The 20,232-nt window shown below is 46.0% G+C and overlaps 1 protein-coding gene across 1 annotated transcript in view; it reads left to right on the forward strand.

Moving 5' to 3' along the window:
- Window positions 1-685: 685 nt before the first annotated feature.
- The window catches only part of LOC138283516 (receptor-type tyrosine-protein phosphatase beta-like), a 423,874-nt gene continuing 404,327 nt past the window's right edge, over window positions 686-20,232 (forward strand). The window contains exon 1 of the mRNA XM_069221455.1: window positions 686-888. Coding sequence (XP_069077556.1) covers window positions 820-888 — 69 coding nt within the window. The 5' untranslated portion in view covers window positions 686-819. The remainder of the gene's footprint in view (window positions 889-20,232) is intronic.

Consider the following 20,232-nt stretch of genomic DNA (forward strand, 5'->3'; position numbering starts at 1 on the left):
AGCTTCGGAATTGCTTGGTGGACTTTGTGACATTGGTTTCTATTTTTTATGTCATTTTATTGGTTACTTCTCCTCTTTAGTTCTATTCGCATCAAGAAAAGAGGACTTGTTGCTCGCAGTTAAGATAGTAATAGAGGTATTCAACGTCCTATTGGATGTTCCTTTATGATGTCACTTTGTAGTTTGTTTCATTGGGAAATGTAGTTTTCTTCTTGGCTGCTGTTTAAAATTAAAGCAAGAAAAGACTGCATAATACTCGCCTCCGTGTCTTTAATAAAATCTAGCCTTTCAGACACCAAGGCTAGGAAAATCTCAATTTTGATATCATACATCTGGTGTATATTATGCAAAGGTAGTAAATAACGTGAAAAATACGTTCTGCATATTGTTGAGACATTCAATTTATCTAGTTCATACAGAGCGAAGGAATGTGCTACAGGTCATGGTTCACACACTACTCCAGGCACTGAGAAGACGCCGAGCCACATTCCTCTCAACAAAGCGAAACAATGCGGCCCAAATTAGAAGGTCAGAGACTTCTGCGAAGAGTTTTCAGAAAGTGACTCTGAAGCTCCAGTATGTGACATCCCAAGTCAAAAACACACCCCATAACTTTCCAGTAGAGCAGGAGGTAAGAACGTTAGACCTTTTCTCCCTCATGAGTGTCTTTCCAGTAGAGCAGGAAGTAAGAGCATTAAACCCCGTGAGTGCAGGCGGCAGCCGAACCTGGTGCCTTGAGCACTAGGACTGACATTCACTGCCAAGGCCAAGGTGCTGGACTGACATGTAGGCGCTGAACACAAGCAGCTGACAGCAGTTATGGGGTACACCAAGACGAAAGCACCACTTCTCACAAAGGTTATCTTGCTGTGTTTGTTTATGAACAAGGTAAGGGCTTAATGTTTACATTAGAAACCTTTTTGTTTCTGTGTAGAGGCTTGGCTCGGTAGACACGAATGCATCCGTCACTGCGGGCAGTAAAATCTTGCATTTCTGTGTGTGAAAACTCATTCGGGTCTCGTAATACATGCCCCATACATTCATGCATAGCTGTATACTCCATATAGGTGTTTACTGCATACATTCATGCCTAGGTGTTGGAATCAGCTAGGAAGGTTCAGTCAGGCCCATGTAGTTAGACCAGGTCAGTGCCTGTTGTTATTAGAAAATAAAAATCAGATTAGTCTTTTATCGATGTCAGGATTTTTCACAAGGTTCGATATTTGTTGTTTGCTCAATATGGTTAACTTTGTGCACGAGTAACAATCCCTAATACTTTGGATTGTTCAATAAAGAGCCATTAGGTTGTCAATAAAAAAATGAAGTCTAAAATAGTCACATGTTCCAAGTGGAAGTAGATATCTAGAAACATGGAGTAAGAATTATCAGATACTTATGTTGAAAAAAAGAGAAACAATAACAGAACACTCTTTCTGATAAAACAATATTCCAGAAAGATTCTGGAGAGCGCCCACTCTTCTGACAATAACTGTTTCTTCATAATGTTATTATGGAACAGAAGGACAGCCTCATTGAGGATGTAGAAAATATTGATTAATAAAGTCTTAGTGACTCCTACCAACTGCATAGATTTTTTCATCACAAGGTTGTAGAGTTCTGCAGTGTGCCACACGCCATATTTTGCCTTCTCTAGGCAGTGGATCAGTCATGAGTCTTTAGAAGCCATACTTTTCCGGATCTCTTGTTGCTGATCGTCTTAGGCTCTATACACAGACAGCTGGGACAAAAGGGCATCTATCTTGCCAAACCAATAAATCTGGTTTGCAACTACTGTACAGAATACTGAATAGGAGTTGTGAGGAATGTTTCATCCGCTCTGGGTGTGGGTTGACAAAAGCGCTGACAGTAATGTTGAATGAAGAAAGGAGTTTAATTCAAGAAATAAACCCATAACAAAGTAGTAAGGAGAAGACTGGCAACCGCCACAGCCTGGATGCAACTGTCACTGGAAGGAACCAGGAAATCTCCTAAATATTTCAAAATCTGCCTACAAGTGACAGAACGCAAGTGAAGAATGCATTAATGGACATAAAAGAAATTTGCAAAAGAATAGGAATTCAACAAATTATAAACTATCATACCACACTACACTGGTTCCTAGAAGCATCCATCGGGAAGACCTTTCGTGCTGGGGATCCCAATTACTGGCTGGCACTTGAGGACCCACACAGGTCCAAGCATGTAGGATCAATTGCAGAGTTTGGCCAAAAAAACATTGCAGGGCGGCACCCTTTAATCCACTTCCCACAGACGAGGCTCATTCTAAGTTGCCCAGTGCCAACAAGAGTGCTGTCATCATGCTCATGCTGAACAAAAAACTGGTCTGTGCTGCATCCAAAAAATAGTGGCATCCAGATATGGAAGGGCTCCAGGCAATGGTGGGGAGCAGAGAAATGGGTCTACATGTGCATTCTAACATAGGATCATGACCAAGCCCGGGCGAAATGTAAATTATGCCCATGCACTTAGTGTAACTTTGGGAATTTCGTATATACTAGTTAAGTGAAATTTCTGAAACTATGCCGTTACATTATGTCACATACTTTTGCCACTGTTCACTGCAAATAGAGTTGAAACAATGTGAAAAACAGAACACGAGAAGCTGTTCGTTGACATTGTGTTTTCCTTGTGTCACAAATTGGCGTGAGGGCACATTTTGAGGCAAAATATAGTGTAAAGTAATGGATTTGAATTTCATGTTATAAAGTGTAATTTTGCAGACGTTTCCTGAACTTTTGCATGATTGCACAAAAGCAAATAATATACATTTGGTATATCTTTAGTCAAGACTAGGGTTTATAAATACATTTGCAGTCCCAGACTTACCTTAAGCAGCAGCAGCTGCACAAATCAACTGCTTAGTTATAAAAACATTTATTTCAATAATGAGCACGTGGGCAGAAGTAGCTGTGTGCCAAAATCAGAGGGAAAAAAGGTGTTATCTAAAGTGTAAACCATCAAGGAAGCACTGCCCTCCCTCCTTTGTGTGCTGCAGAGGATGGGAAAGAGAGGATGATGGGAAATAACAAACTATGTCGTCTGTTATTCTCCATTCCACAGACAATCCTGCTCTTGTTGCGGGGTAGAAACAAGTTCATTAAAATTAACCCATTTCAAAATCTCTGCGGAGCATATGCAGCACAATGGCTCTCCCATGCCCTCTTTATTTCAGTGCAAGCTCCACTTAAAATCATTATCAATTTTGTTGCTTGGTACAGAAAGGCGCGGCTCACACCGTGAGAAAGGGGTGGGGCAGAGCGAAGGGACATGGGCAAGGTCAGGTGGGTATGAAAATTGCATACAAAAAAAACACTTACCTCCTCCGTCGCTCCGCTCCTCTCCTCCGACGCTTGAAGGCTGCAGGCACAGGCTCCCAGCCTGCCCTGTGGCCAATCTTGATGATGCTCGCCTAGGAGGGCCCTGGTTGGGCGCTCCCAGGCAGACTGGGAGCCTGTGCATACTCCCTCCAACCCAGCAACTGTGCTGCTGGGCTGGAGAGAGCCTAATGCGCATGTGTGTTTGGCCGGCCCAAGTCGGCCAGCCAAACACATGCACTCTGAGGGGGAGTGCGCCTCGTCACCCTTGTGGCCCCGCCCCTTTGTAAGGAAACGATAATAAACACCGTTTATTATCATTTCCTTGTAAAGGTTTGCAGCTGCCGCTGCTGGCGGGGTGGAGGGAACGCTCTTCCGCTCTAATGGAGGATCCGCCCCTGGGTACAGATCAGAGTGGGGAGTTAGGGATTTAGAAAAGGAAGATTTTCAGGAGCCGTTTGAAGGAATCATAGGGATATTTCCTCTGCTCTGATGGTCAGCTAATCAGGAATTATTTTAAGTCGGTGGTTACCAGTCGGGTCCACCAGAGCTCTTTTTTGGGGATACGTTGACTGTGAGCGAGAGAGAGAAAACACACTGAAACGGGAAAGAAGGAGGAAAATAAAGATGGAAAAACGGGCACATGGGGAGAAAGCAGAGTATGGCAAGAGTGAGAGTGAGATAAAGCAACAGCAGTGTCTGGTAGTGGATTAACCCATTCTGAGCCAAGGACGTAATGGTTACGTCCCGCAGCATAGTGCTCCTGTGCCACTGGACATAACCATTACGTCCTGGCACTGGCTGACGGGAGAGCGCTAGCGCTCCCCCCATGGGCCTCCCACCTACTCCCCCAGGGCAGGGTCAAGTGATTTCACACAAGGGGAGTGACCCTTCAGGCAAGAGTTGCTCCCCTGGGGGGGGGGAGTTTATTTTAGGACATTTCTGTCCCCCTTGGGGGAAGATCAGACTATTTTAATTAGGCTGATCTGCCTCCAAGGGGGGCAGAAACCACTAGGCACTAGAGATTTTTTTGTTTTTTTTTGTTTTTTTACAGATGGGGAGCGACGCCTTAGGCAAGGGTCGCTCCCCTGGGGGGTAAATTTATTTTAGGCCATTTCTGTGCCCCTTTCTATAAGGCCAATCTGCCCCGGGGGGGGGGGAGGGGAAGAAACCACTTGGGCACCAGGAACTGGTGTGTGTGTGTTTTGTTTGGCGGGGCAGCCCCTTGGGCAAGGGTTGGTCCCCATGTGGGCACATTACTGTTGGCCATTTCTGCTGCCCTTGGGGGCAGATCTGCCTATTTTTTTAAAGCTCATCTGGCCCCAAGGGGGGCAGAAAGCCTACCAGACACCAGGGAAGATTTATTTTCAAAAAAAGAGGGTGGGGGTATGGCCATACCCCCACCCCAAATAAATGGGGACAAAGTTGTTCTGACCAACTGGTGGGCAGATGGGCCAATTATCCCTGATCCACTCCCTGGGGGTGGGGGTGGGGGGGGGGGCAGAAAGCCTACTAGATGCCAGGGAATTAAAAAAAAAAATAGTGAGGTGGTGGCTACCAACCAGTATGGGCGTGGTTATGCCCCCACCCCAACTGAAGGGGGTAACAGTCTTTCAGCAGTCCCTCTGCACACTAAAAGATTTTATCCCAAAGTCAAGCAAGAGGACATTTGATTATTTTGGGTTTTTGTTTTACATTTGGGCCATGAGAGCTTGTCTAACTCTCAAAATGGTCCCACTTGGAATGGTGAGGGCTGCCATGTAGAAAAATCTATGAGACCCAGACACATCTGAAAACTAAACATCTGGGTGAGTCAATGGTGGTGTGCTTCACATGGACCCCACACCATTTTCTTACGCACAATGCCCTGCAAACCTCCAACTTTGGTTGAAATCACACATTTTTCCCACTTTTTTTGATGAAATCTTCCGGAACCTGAAGGAATCCACAAAATTCCTACCACCCAGTGTTGTCACATCTATACCGATAAAAATTGTGCCCCACTTGTCAGCCTAAAAACATTTTTTTCAAACTGCCCTTTTGGACCCGCTTTGGTTCCCCATCAATTTCTAAATGTTTTTGGCTCTTCCCTATCACAGGCACTTGGTCCACCTACACAAGTGAGGTATCATTTTTATGAAGAGACTGAGGGGAATGTTCGGTGATAGGAAATTTGTGCTGGTGTGGCGATCCCACACAGAAATGTGGGGAAAATTCGATTTGTTTAGCTAAATTTGAGGTTTGCTGAGAATTCTGGGTAAGAAAACACTGAGGGTCCACGTAAGTCACACCTCCCTGGACTCACCCGGGTGTCTAGTTTTCAGAAACGTCTAGGTTTGGTAGGTTTCCCTAGATGGCTGCTGAGCCCAGGACCAAAAACGCAGGTGCCCCCGCAAAAACAGGTAGTTTGGTTTATTATAATTTTGATGTGTCCACATTGTGTTTCGGGGCATTTCCTATCCCGGGCACTAGGCCTACCCACACAAGTGAGGTACTGTTTTTATCTGGAGATCTGGAGGAATGCTCTGTAGAAGGAAGTTTGTGGATCCCCTTCTGTAGGAGGCTGGCCTGGCTTGTAGTGGGTACCAGAGGTACTTACACCTTGTGCCAGGTCCAGTTATCCCTTATTAGTGTAGAGGAGGTGTTTCTAGCAGCTTAGGCTGATAGAAGGTAGCTATGGCAAAGCAGCTTAGGCTGAACTAGGAGACATGTAAAGCTCCTACTATACCACTGGTGTCATATGCACAATATCATAAGAAAAACACAATACACAGAATTACTAAAAATAAAGGTACTTTATTTTTATGACAATATGCCAAAAGTATATCAGTGAGTACCCTCAGTAGGAGGATAAGATATATACACAAGATATATGTACACAAACCAAAATTATGCAGGTAATAGCAAGAAAAGTAATGCAAGCAGTGTAGAATTACAGTAGATTGCAATAGGAGCACATAGGCATAGGGGCAACACAAACCATATACTCCAAAAGTAGAATGAGAACCACAAATGGACCCCAAACCTATGTGAGCTTGTAGAGGGTCGCTGGGACTGTAAGAAAACAGTGAGGGTTAGAAAAATAGCCCACCCCAAGACCCTGAAAAGTAGATGTAAAGTGCACCTACTACCCCCAGAGAGCACAGAAGTCGTGATAGGGGGTTTCTGCAGGAAGAACAAACACCAGCAATGCAACAACAGTGGATTTCCAGACCTGAGTACCTGTAAGACAAGGGGACCAAGTCCAATAGTCGCAACAGTGTCGAGAGTGGGCAGGAGCCCAGGAAATGCCAGCTGAGGGTGCAAGGAAGCTGCCACCGGGTAGAAGAACCTTGGAGTTCTGCAAGAAAGAAGAGAGCTAGGGACTTCTCCTTTGGAAGACGGATGTCCCAGGTTGCAATGAAGCTTGCAGAGTGTTCCCACGCAGAAAGACTACAAACAAGCCTTGCTAGCTGCAAGGATTATGGGAGAGGTTTTTGGGTGCTGCTGTGGCCCAGGAGAGACTAGGATGTCACCACTTGGAGGAGGAGACAGAGGGGGCGCCCAGTAACTCAGAGAGCCCTCACAGAAGTAGGCAGCACCCGCAGAAGTACCCCAACAGGCACTTAGAAGAAGAGTGAACCGGAGTCCACACAAAGTTACAAAAGGGAGTCCCACGACGCCAGAGGACAACTCAGAAGGTTTTGCACTGCAGGAAGGGGTGTCGGGGACCCAGGCTTGGCTGTGCACAAAGGAAATCCTGGAAGAGTGCACAGGAGCCGGAGCAGCTGCAAATCACTCGGTACCCAGCAATGCATTCTAGCGTGGGGAGGCAAGGACTTACCTCCACCAAACTAGGACTGAAGAGTCACTGGACTGTGGGAGTTACTTGGACAGAGTTGCTGAGTTCCAGGGACCACTCTCGTCGGGCTGAGAGGGGACCCAGAGGACCAGTGATGCAGTCTTTTGGTGCCTGCGGTTGCAGGGGGAAGATTCCGTCGACCCACGGGAGATTTCTTCAGAGCTCCTGGTGCAGGGAGGAGGCAGGCTACCCCCAGAGCATGCACCACCTGGAAACAGTCGAGAAAGCCGGCAGGATGAAGCGATACAAGGTTGTTAGTAGTCGTCTTGCTACTTTGTTGCAGTTTTGCAGGCGTCCTGAGCAGTCAGCGGTCGATCCTTTGGTAGAAGGTGAAGAGGGAGATGCAGAGGAACTCTGGTGAGCTCTTGCATTCGTTATCTGGTGAGATCCCCAAAGCAGAGACCCTAAATAGCCAGAAAAGGAGGTTTGGCTACCTAGGAAGGAGGATAGGCTACCAGAGAGGTAAGAGCCTATCAGAAGGAGCCTCTGACGTCACCTGCTGGCACTGGCCACTCAGAGCAGTCCAGTGTGCCACAAATACCTCTGTTTCCAAGATGGCAGAGGTCTGGGACATACTGGAGGAGCTCTGGGCACCTCCCCTGGGAGGTGCAGGTCAGGGGAGTGGTCACTACCCTTTCCTTTGTCCAGTTTCACGCCAGAGCAGGGTTGGGGGATCCCTGAACCGATGTAGACTGGCTTATGCAGAGATGGGCACCATCTGTGCCCATCAAAGCATTTCCAGAGGCTGGGGGAGGCTACTCCTCCCCAGCCTTCACACCTATTTCCAAAGGAAATCCTTTGTTCTGCCTTCCTGGGCCAGGGCTGCCTGGACCCTAGGAGGGCAGAAACCTGTCTGTGGGGTTGGCAGCAGCAGCAGCTGCAGTGGAGACCCCGGAAAGGCAGTTTGGCAGTACCCGGGTACTGTGCTAGAGACCCAGGGGATCATGGAATTGTCCCCCCAATACCAGAATGGTATTGGGGTGACAATTCCATGATCTTAGACATGTTACATGGCCATGTTCGGAGTTACCATTGTGACCCCATACATAGGTAATGACCTATGTATAGTGCACGCATGTAATGGTGTCCATGCATTCACAAAGTCCGGGGAATTTGCCCTGAACGATATGGGGGCACCTTGGCTAGTGCCAGGGTGCCCACACACTCAGGGGGTCATTCTGACCTTGGCGGTCTTTTCGCAAGACCGCCGAGTTACCGCCGCAGTGAAGACCGCCGACCGCGGCGGTATGCCGCTGTGCGCATTCTGACCGCTGGGAGCGTTCCGCCGGAAAACCGCCAGCAGCCACACTGGCGGTCGGCGGGAAAGTGGAGACTGGTCAACCTCCACCGCCACGCCAGCAGAACACCGCCCACAGAATTACGACCCACATTTCTGTGTGGCGGTCTTCTGTTGGCGGTCACCTCCCCATGGCTCCTGTCACCTCCCTGAGGACCAACGCACAAGGTAAGTTGATCGTCCGTGAGGGGAGGGGGTGGGCGGGGTGTTGTGTGATGTGTGCGTGCATGGGGGTGTGCGTGTGAGTGTGTAGAGGGGGTGTGTGAGTGCGTGCATGCGGGCGGGGAGTGCTGCTGTGCCTATGGGCAATGTGTGTAGTTCGGCGGGTGCGCATGTCGGCATGTATGTGTGCGGGTATGTGTCCCCGTTGTGTATGTGTGTGTGTAGGGGGTGTGTATATGTGCATGTTGGGGGTGTGTGCATGTCGGGGTGCGTGTATGTGCATGTCGGGGTGGGGGTGGGGAGGGGGTTCGTACCACCTCTGTGGGGTGGCAGGGGGGTGGAGGGTGTGGGGGGAGGACTCGGGGGGGCATTGGGGGGTGGGGGAGACCCCTATCAGTGCCAGGGAAGGAATTCCCTGGCCCCGATAGTGCCTACCGCCATGGTTCGCATGGCGGTTCCCGACCGCCAGAAACCGCGGCGGTAAGCAGGGTCATGATACCGTTGGCGGTCTTGGGTCGACCGCCGGACCGGAGTGCGCAGACTCCAGCCTGTCGGTCATGACCGCCGTGGCTGTCGGAGTGGGGAAGTGGCGGTCGGTCGCGGCGGTGACCGCCGCGGTCAGAATGCCATTTTTTATACCGCCGGTCTGTTCGCGGTCCGACCGCCGCCTCTCCGCCGCCCGCCAAGGTCAGAATGCGGGCCTAAGTAACTTTGCACCCAACCTTCACCAGGTGAAGGTTAGACATATAGGTGACTTATAAGTTACTTAAGTGCAGTGGTAAAAGGTTGTGAAATAACGTGGACGTTATTTCACTCAGGCTGCAGTGGCAGGCCTGTGTAAGAATTGTCAGAGCTCCCTATGGGTGGCAAAAGAAATGCTGCAGCCCATAGGGATCTCCTGGAACACCAATACCCTGGGTATCTCAGTACCATATACAAGGGAATTATATGGGTGTACCAGTTTGCCAATAGGAATTGGTAAATTTAGTCACTAGCCTGTTAGTGACAAATTTGGAAAGCAGAGAGAGCATAACCACTGAGGTTCTGGTTAGCAGAGCCTCAGTGAGACAGTTAAGCACCACATAGGGAACACATATAGGCCACAAACTTATGAGCACTGGGGTCCCGGCTAGCAGGATCCCAGTGACACATAACAAATACACTTACAACATAGGGTTTTCACTATGAGCACTGGGCCCTGGCAAGCAGGATCCCAGTGAGACAGTAAAAACACCCTGACATATACTCACAAACAGGTCAAAAGTGGGGGTAACAAGGCTAAAAAGAGGCTACTTTCCTACACCTTCAGATTCCAGAACTTTGCTGCACTGAAATGTGAAAAATAAGTGTTTTTTTTGCCAAATTTTGAGGCTTGCTAAGGATTCTGGGTAACTGAAACTGACGAGAGAGCCCCACAGATTACCCCATCCTGGGTTTCCCTAGTTGTTTAGTTTTCGTGTGTGCCGCATGAGCTAGAGGCCAAAATCCACAGCTAGGCACTTTGCAAAAACCAGGTCAGTTTTCTTTGGGAAAATGTGATGTGTCCATGTTGTATTTTGGGGCATTTACTGTTGCGGGTATGAGGCCTACCCATACAAGTGAGGTACCACTTTTATTGGGAGACTTGGGGGAGTGCTGAGTGGAAGGAAATTTGTGGCTCCTCTCAGATTCCAGAGCTTTCTATCACCGAAATGTGAGGGAAAAAGTGTTTTTATCCGCCAAAGTTTGAGGTTTGCAAAGGATTCTGGGTAACAGAACCAGGTGAGGGCACCACAAGTAACCCCATCCTTGATTTCCCTAGGTGTCTAGGTTTTAAAACTGCACAGGTTTGGTTGGTTTTCCTAAGTGCCGGCTGAGCTAGAGACCAAATTTCACAGCTAAGCACTTTCCAAAAAACACGTCAGTTGTCAATGTGAAAATTTGGTGTGTCCATGTTGCGATTTGGGGTGCTTCCTGTCACGGGCACAAGGCCTACCAACACAAGTGAGGTACCATTTTTATCAGGAGACTTGGGGAAATGCTGGGTTGATGGAAATGTGTGGCTCCTCTCAGATTCCAGAACTTTCTATCACCGAAATGTGAGGGAAAAAGTGTTTGTTTTGCAAATTTTTAGGTTTGCAAAGGATTCTGGGTAACAGAACCTGGTGACAGCACCACAAGTCACCCCATTCTTAATTTCCCTAGGTGTCTAGTTTTCACAAATATATAGGTTTGCTAGGTTTCCCAGGTTTCCCTAGGTGCCGGCTGAGCTAGAGGACAAAATCCACAGCGAGGCAGTTTGCAAAAAACAAGTCAGTTTTCTTTGGGAAAATGTGATGTGTCCATGTTGTGTTTTGGGGCATTTCTCGTCGCGGGCACTAGGCTTACCCACATAAGTGAGGTACCATTTTTATAGGGAGACTTTGGGGAATGCTAGGTGGAAGGAAATTTGTGGCTCCTCTCAGATTCCAGAACTTCCTACCACTGAAATATGAGGAAAAAGTGTTTTTTGCCACATTTTGAGGTTTGCAAAGGATTCTGGGTAACCGAACCCGATGAGAGGCTCCCAAGTCATGCCATCCTGGACCTCCCTAGGTGACTAGTTTTCAAAAATGCATAGGTTTGGTAGGTTTCCCTAGGTGCCGGCTGAGCTAGAGGCCAAAACCCACAGCTAGGCACTTTCCAAAAAACACGTCAGATCTCAACGTAAAAATGTGATATGTCCATGTTGCATTTCCTGTTGCGGGCACTAGGCCTTCCCACACAAGTGAGGCACCATTTTTATTGGGAGACTTAGGGGAACACAGAATAGCAGAACAAGTGTTATTGCCCCTTGTCTTTCTCTACATTTTTTCCTTCCAAATGTAAGACAGTCTGTAAAAACGATGTCTATTTGAGAAATGCCCTGTAATTCACATGCTAGTATGGAGACCCCAGAATTCAGAGATGTGCAAATAACCACTGATTCTCAACACCTTATCTTGTGCCAATTTTGGAAGGAAAAAGGTTTCGCTGATACCTATTTTACACTCTTTATATTTCACCAAATGAATTGATGTATACTCTGTATACAATGAAATCCCATAGCAAGATGCAGCTCCTTTATTGGCTCTGGGTACCTAGGGTTCTCGATGAACCTACAAGCCCTATATATCCCCGCAACCAGGCGAGTCCAGCAGAGGTAACAGTATATTGCTTTCAAAAATCTGCCTTAGCTAGAAAAAGTTATAGAAGAAAATGTTGACAAAAATTGCTCTTTTTTCAACTCAATTTCAATATTTTTTATTTTAGCTGTGACTTTCTGTAGGAAAACCTCAAAGGATCTACACAAATTACCCCTTGCTGAATTTAGAATTTTATCTGCTTTTCAGAAATTTTTAGCTGTCCGGGATCCGGCATTGGTTTCACACCCATTTCTGTCACTAACTGGAAGGAGGCTAAAAGCACAAAAAATATTAAAAGAGGGGTATGTCCCAGCAAAATGCCAACATTTTGCTGGAAAATGTGTTTTTCTAGTTCAAGTCTGCCTGCTTCTGAAAGTGGGAAGATGGTGATGTTAGCACCGCAAACCCTTTGTTGATGCCATTTTTAGGGAACAAAACACAAGCTTTCTTCTGCAGCCCTTTTTCCATTTTCTTTTTAAAAAACCCAAGTTTTAGCTCTATTTTGGCTAATTTCTTGGTCTCCTCTATGGGAACCCATAAACTCTGGATACCTCTAGAATTTCTAGGATGTTGGAAAAAAGGGATGCAAATTTGGCATGGGTAGCTTATGGGGACAAAAAGTTATGAGGGCCTAAGCTCGAACTGCCCCAACTAGCCAAAAAAGGCTCGGCACAGGCAGAGAAAAGCCCTGGCAGGGAAGGGGTTAAAGAGGCCTGAGGTGAATTCAACATTATGCACCTCGGTATTTGGGCCACTATTTTTTAATAAAATAACATAGCAGAGCTTTGGACACCTTTGCTCATGGTTTTACAGATTAGGAATTTCAGCTATGTAAACAATTCTAAGCTTACATTTTTTCTCAGAACAGCTTTCTCTCTGTATATTTGAAACCCATTACGTACATGAAAAACCTGTTTTTTTGGAATAGGTTAATGACTTTTCGAGTGTGTCATACACATATGTACTCATGGAGTATGGCACTGTTTTACATTTAATTCTGATGTGCTTTCCTGTTCATTGCATAACTAATTTGATACAATCATTCAAATGATTAGGAGGAGGATCTCTGCTGGAATTTATTTTACATCAAACATATGTTCTGGTAGAAAAGTAGAAATAGTAATTTTGTTTTTAAAAGGATTTTCACACACACAGATGTGTGGTATGCTTCATTATTGATTCCTACGCGCAGCACATCTGATATTGCCAGGGCGAACTCAACTCCACTTTTAGAGGGAACATGTTGACGGTAGTAAGGACCTGGGAGGCATCTGATGTCATGGTTTTAAAGTAGCCTGCAGGTGAACCCCTACCATCTTTAATTAAGGGGCATCTTTAGCAATTTTAAAACAGAGCAGAATGTATAGGGAGACTTAGGGCCTGATTTAGAGGTCAGTGGAGGGATTACTCAATCACAAATGTGACAGCTATCCCGTCCACTGTTTTACGATCCCCGTAGGATAGAATTGGATAATTATGCGGGATATCCGTCACGTTTGTGATGGAGTATTATCCTCTGTTGACTTCTAAATCCGGTGCTATATTTGTTCCAATATCTACAAGTCAATATATTTCATCCTGTGATGCTCAGTCCAAATGTCATCCAGTTTTCATCAGGACTGCACAGATACCATACATTTTTAAATTATCACTGTCAACCTAGATATGTGTAAGCCACTTACTCACTGTCTACCCAAGCATTCAACTGCATCACCATTATTTCCTAGCTTATTACGTCATCAAGAGGCCTGGGTATTACGAGGTGCCCGAGCTTCTGAAAAGGGTTACAATCACCCCACAGGATGTTATGGGCAGGCAATGCTTGCATCACTCATACTGCTAGGCTTCGCCCGGCGGGACCACCTACTTGGCGTCCCTCTTAAAGATAATCTGGCTAGGCTAAAACATTAATTGTTATGTAATGAAGATGGAATGATTTATGAAATGTCAGATGGGCATTGATAGCAACCATATGAATAAAAAGAGTGTATTAGAGCTGGCAGCCGGGATTGTCAAGACACGTCCTCCCTTCACTCACTTATTTTCTAGGGATTGTCCAGAGGTGACTTGTTTGACACCAGTAGGGCAGCATACATGGCCTAATGCAGGGAAGGAAAGTCATACCCCCCTCACGGGAGAAAAAGACAATCATAAATGTGGTGAAGTGGGTCTCTTAAGCTTCTGAGAACCCAATGTCACTGCACATTTGTTAGCCATACCCCTGTAGGGACATACACAAATAGCTGACATGCAAACATACAGTGCAGAGAGCCTCGTTTGTTCCTGTTGGCCCAGTATCACCAGTCCATGGAATGGAACTCTGGACTGATTGTATCCACCCGCTTCTGTTTCTTCTCCTCTGGCCATCTTCTTGAATATGCAACAGGACAACTATTGATTTTACACAGTGGGGCTGGCTGGACACCATGGATAATGGTTACACCCTGGTCGAGTCTCCCAGAATGAACTATCAAAAGAAACGCTCTTTTTTAAAGTTAATGAAAAACACTAAGCAGTCAGGACAGCGATTTAAACCACACCAGAGAAATTCCAACAAAGAGATTAAGTCTTTTTGGTCCTGAGACTTCAGGGAACAGGAGGCAAGCTCTATCCAAGCCCTTGAAGAGCACTTCTTCACCACAGCCAGAGAGCAGCAAGGCAGCAGGGCAACAGCAAGGCAGCAGTACTTCACAGAATGTAGTCAGATGAGTCCTTTGGGCAGCCAGGCAGTTTCTTCTTGGCAGGATGTAGGTTCTGGTTACAATTTTCTTTTCCAGGAAGTGTCTGAGTTGGAAGGGGCAGAGGCCCTGTTTATAAACCCAAATGTGCCTTTGAAGTGGGGGAGACTTCAAAGAGTGGCTTAGAAGTGCACCAGGTCCCCTTTCAGTTCAATCCTGTCTGCGAGGGTCCCAGTAGTGGGTGTGGCAGTCCTTTGCGTGAGAGCAGGCCCTCCACCCTCCGAGCCCAGAAGAACCATTCAAAATGCAGATGTATGCAAGTGAGGCTGATTATCCTGTGTTTGCGGTGTGTCTGAGTGAATGCACAAGGTGCTGTCAACTGAACCAAGCCAGACGTGGATTGTAAGGCACAGAAAGATTTAAATGCAGAGAAATGCTCACTTTCTAAAAGTGGCATTTCTAAAATAGTAATATCAAATCCAACTTCACCAGTCAGCAGGATTTTATATCACCATTCTGGCCATACTAAATATGACCTTCCTACTCCTTTCAGATCAGCAGATACCACTCAAACAATGTATGAGGGCAGCCCCAATGTTAGCCTATTAAGGGAGAAGGCCTCACAGCAGTGTAAAAACGAATTTAGGAGTTTTACACTACCAGGACATGTAAACTACATAGGTACATGTCCTGCCTTTTGCCCACACAGCACCATGACCTCTGGGTTACCTAGGGCATACCTTAGAGGTGTCTTATATGTAGTAAAAGGGGAGTTTTAGGCTTGGCAAGTACTTTTATATGCCAAGTCGAATTGGCAGTGAAACTGCACACACAGGCTTTGCAATGGCAGACCTGAGACAAGGTTAAGGGGCTTCTTAAGTGGGTGGCACAATCAGTGCTGCAGGCCCACTAGTAGCATTTAATCTACAGGCCCTGGGCACACATAATGTGGACTCTACTAGGGACTTATAAGTAAATTAAATAGTCCAATTGGGTAAGATCCAATGTTACCACGTTTAAAGGGAGGTAGCATATGCACTTTAGTACTGGTTAGCTGTGGTAAAGTGCGCAGAGTCTAAAAACCAGCAAAAATAGTATCCAAAAAGTGGAGGGAGGCAGGTAAAAAGTTAGGGGTGACCACCCTAAGGCTGTCAGGTCTAACAACAGCGATATGCAAATAAGCATGGATCTTGGTCGTCATGGATCACAGCCACAGGAGTGATATGACATATGCTGAATAGATTAAGGTGGTCATTCTAACCCTGGCGGTAAAAACCGCCAGGGCGACTGACCGCGGTTGCACCGCCAACAGGCTGGCGGTGCACCGCTGGGCATTCTGACCGCGGCGGTTCAGCCGCGGTCAGAAGTGGAAAGTCGGCGGTGTACCGCCGACTTTCCGCTGCCCGTCAGAGTCCTCCATGGCGGCGGAGCGCGCTCCGCCGCCATGGGGATTCTGACACCCCCTACCGCCATCCTGTTCATGGCGGTTCGCCCGCCATGAACAGGATGGCGGTAGGGGGTGCCGCGGGGCCCCTGGGGGCCCCTGCCGTGCCCATGCCAATGGCATGGGCACGGCAGGGGCCCCCGTAAGAGGGCCCCAAAAAGTATTTCAGTGTCTGCCTAGCAGACACTGAAATACGCGACGGGTGCAACTGCACCCGTCGCACCTTCCCGCTCCGCCGGCTCAATTCTGAGCCGGCATCCTAGTGGGAAGGTTGATTTGCCCTGGGCTGGCGGGCGGTCTTTTGGCGGCCGCCCGCCAGCCCAGGGCAAATGTCAGAATCACCGCCGCGGTCTTTCGACCGCGGTGCGGTGTTCTGACGGCGGTACCTTGGCGGACGGCCTCCGCCGTCCGCCAAGGTCAGAATGACCACCTAAATCTTTTTGTCACAGCATTTCTATGGGACCGCTAATGAGGTGCTATGTGGGGCAAGTGGTGTCATGGGTGGCTGTCTAGCAGCTGTCCTAAACAGACATTGCCTGAATGGGAGCTAATGAAACCCTTACCACCCTTTTCGATTATTCAGGCGATTCATCTCAAACTGTAATTGGGTTCACCCAGTGTTTAAGGGGAAATATCATTTAAGTTATTAATTGAAATGAAAGACACACTTGTCTCCTCTACTGCCAGATAATGCTTGCGACAGCTGTGTGTGACTGTGAACATCTCTGGTGCTGTGAGGTTTGAAGCAAGATGGATGTAACATACCATATGGATGGGGCTAGGTGTCCTTGAGAGGATTATGAAAAGGCCTTCTTCATAAATCTCTGAAAAGATACGTTAGCAAACTTTGAAAGGGACGTTGGCATTAGAAACTGTCTCATAATATCAGGTCTCTGCCTTTATCACAGACTATTAACCCTACATTTGATCTGTTGCCCCTTAAATGTTGAATGGAGACTTCCCCTGCTAACAAATGTTGGGGCCGGTGTGCACTTGTAGAGTGCATCAGACTGAGACTGTAATGTGATAGAGACAGATCTACTCCTATGAAGCCAAGGATGCTCTGCTGAAGGACTCGGTGGTGCGCCTTGGTTTAGTGGGCTTTCTCAGATGTGTGCGAGATATCAAAGGTTGTATCCAGGTAAATGGACGTCTTACAAAAGAAGAAAAATCCAAAAGTAATATTTGCATTTTGTTCTAGAAGAATTTGCCTGACTTTCGGTTTACCTATAATCTGAAGTCATTTTTGAATGTTAAGAATTATAGTTTGATTAAACATTGTTCCAGTATACGATGTACCTCCAGCACAATGAATATATTTATAATAAATATACACGTATTCTTCATGACAATAGAAACACATTTACACAAGTGAAAGTCTGGAGATTTTAATTGGATGCTTGGGGCCATATTTATGGCCTGGTTTTTGTCACTCTTGCACCACCCAACGTGGGGCAAGAGCGACGCAAATCATAAGTGAAATTTATGAAGCCACGCAAGGCAACCTGGCGTGGCCCTGCGTGGCTTCATGAATCTCAAGTAATGTAACGCATCGCAAATCGCTGTGTTAGATTACTCTGCACAAGGGACGCATTTCCATGGATTTTGATTCATTCCTAGTCTTACATGAACTTGTAAACCTACTAATGCACCAAAAAGATACCCCTTTCCAGGAGAGGCGTAGCAAGGAAAATATCTTTCTTTCTCCTCATTTCTTCCTCTTTCTATGTGGGTTGCATTCTACAGCACACGTAGAAAGAGGAAAAAGCCTCTCAGGATTGTTTTTGTGCATGAAGGTGTGTGAAGGGTATGTGGAGGGACACCTTCCTGCAGAAAAACAAATCCTGCATGCAACCAGGCACCCTTGCACCATCGTGCAAGGGTGCCTGCATTGGCGCTAGGCTGGCAAAAGGGCACCAGCGCAAGGGGAAAGGACAGGAATGTGCCGTACTGGATACATACGGTGCACGCCTGTCCTTTCCGTGTGATGCAGGGCAGCGCAGCAAGGTGAGTTACTGCACTGCACCACAAAGCCCATAAATATGGGCCTTATTTTGAATGTTTTAAGTACAACAGTTGCTTTTACTTGTTGCGCCTCAAACGTGGATATTTTGTGGATTAGTTTACTGACCTCAGCATAGTGGCAGGCTATTAGTACAGGGCTTCTGATACCAACAGATCCTTGGCTTAATGTTGCCATCTGGCTATCTTTATAAGTAGAGGCCATAGAAAGAAACAAATATTATACACAAAATTCCATACTAAAGTCTTATTGAGCCCTAACAATTGATTGGAATGCACCTGTGCTCAGGGTACGTATTGGAATGGTTTGGTTTGAATAAACTTGGCTCTGTGGGCGAACCTTTCAATACCAGACACCATTTTCAAGTAATCCGGCAGCACACTTCAAAAACAAAAAATGGAAGAAGAGGGAAAGAGAGGAAAGCGATCAAAAACGGGAAAAAAAAGACAATGTAGAGAAGAGAAGCTGAATGCAAGGAGTAGAAGCAAAACATTTCACACAAATGTCAAAGCATCTAAAATGAAAAGTTTGCCATACATTCGTGGATGCGACCAGAGATTCCGGAAGGAAGCAACAATTCACAAGTCCAGCGAATATATCATTTTTTTCACAAATAGAAATATTATTTCTCTTCTCAAGAAAAGGAAAAGGAAACGTATACAGCGCGAGATGCTATCATTTATTTATAGACTGGAATTTGTATCTTATCCCCCGCCCCACCCCTTCTGTCCTCCGACTGCTCCTTTTTACGTTCTTGGCGACTGTTTTATTTGCTGTTACAGTTTCTCGTTTCTGGCCCAAGATAATGAACCTTCTCAAATACCAGTATTTGTTGATCTAAAGTGTATTACAACTAGCTTTCCAATCCCTGCTGTTGAATATTGACAGGCTGATAAAATGTTTATAGAATGTTAATGATAACAATTGCAACATTTACAAATGAGCTATAGTCTCACTATACATTATGATTCTAATAAACTATCAAAACATAATAGTGCTTTTGCAGATCCTCATTAAAAGAACATTATAACGAGTGGTATGAAAAATATCCCTTATTAGGCTCAGGTTCAAGAGGGTTTATTCGATGTTAGCAAACCATAAACGCAGGCATAGAAATACATACAGTTAAAAAGAAAACAACCAAGTAATGTATCCTACTCGCGTTTTGTTTAGCTCAAAATTTAAGTGATACAGTGCAGTTGAAAGGAGTTATATTAAAATAAGTTTCATATAAAAAAGAGAATGCAACTATTTCCGAACAATTCTCCTGGCCTTAGTTACTGCGACTTAAAATCTATTTACAGTGTGACAAACGTCATCTTTCTGGATTAACCACAAGTACACCGGAGTCTCTTTACACTTCCGGATATTAAATAATCTTGACAATGGTCTCAGAATACAAATATGCTGATATTTGTACAGTTCGCAAAAGAAAAACAAATGGAGTTGTGATTGAGACGCTCTGTTATTACAGGGACATGGTGACAAATCTTTAATAGTAGACACATTTGAGAAAATGCACCAGCTCAAGCCTAAATCTAACCAGGTGAAACCTTTGCTTACCAGGTATTTTAGGCAGACATGGTTCAATATCTGTAGTAGTGCTCAGAAGAAGAAGAAGATATAATTAAACTGACCTCTTCTTCATGTCAACTGCCCATCTACTCTCAGCCAGAAACATGCGCCTTTTACTATAAATATATCCGAACATCTAATACACAATGGGTTGCCACAAAGATCCATTGTGTTGATTGCTCGAAGATCCTCTCTAACATGTGAAAGCCACTTAATTTTGTTGACCTCTGCCAATCCGAGGCAATCAGAAATCACTGACTGTGTCAGGGCTGCTTCTGGTTTGGACCAGACTGACAGCCAGAGCAAAGTAGACGCCCCCCAACTATTGGAGGCCTAATTCTTCATGAGCGATTATTGCTGGGACAATGTTAGGGAGTCACAGCAACCTGCGCAAGAACCTATTATCACATGTTTGTAACTCAGAGTGCTTTTTGTGTTCCCAGACCCCGCTCTGTAGGAAGCGACAGGGACCAGTCTTGTTTTCTATATTGTGATCAGAGCACCCAAAGGCGTAGCCCTTATCTTGGCAAACAAGGAGGCTACAGCATGTTCAAATTGGATGGCCCACATGGCCCTCAAATGCTTTCAGGAGTTTGTACTATCAAACAAGACCCCCTGGTAAGTAAACATAGGGAAACAGGTGAGTGGAGAGCCATTTATGTGAAAAGGTGCCCACCTGCTCTGAGGACGGCCATAGACCATGGCAAAAGATTCTGAATTGTTTGTCAATAGAA

This window comes from Pleurodeles waltl, chromosome 3_1, assembly GCF_031143425.1.
Source record: "Pleurodeles waltl isolate 20211129_DDA chromosome 3_1, aPleWal1.hap1.20221129, whole genome shotgun sequence".
In the NCBI taxonomy this organism is placed as follows: domain Eukaryota; kingdom Metazoa; phylum Chordata; class Amphibia; order Caudata; family Salamandridae; genus Pleurodeles; species Pleurodeles waltl.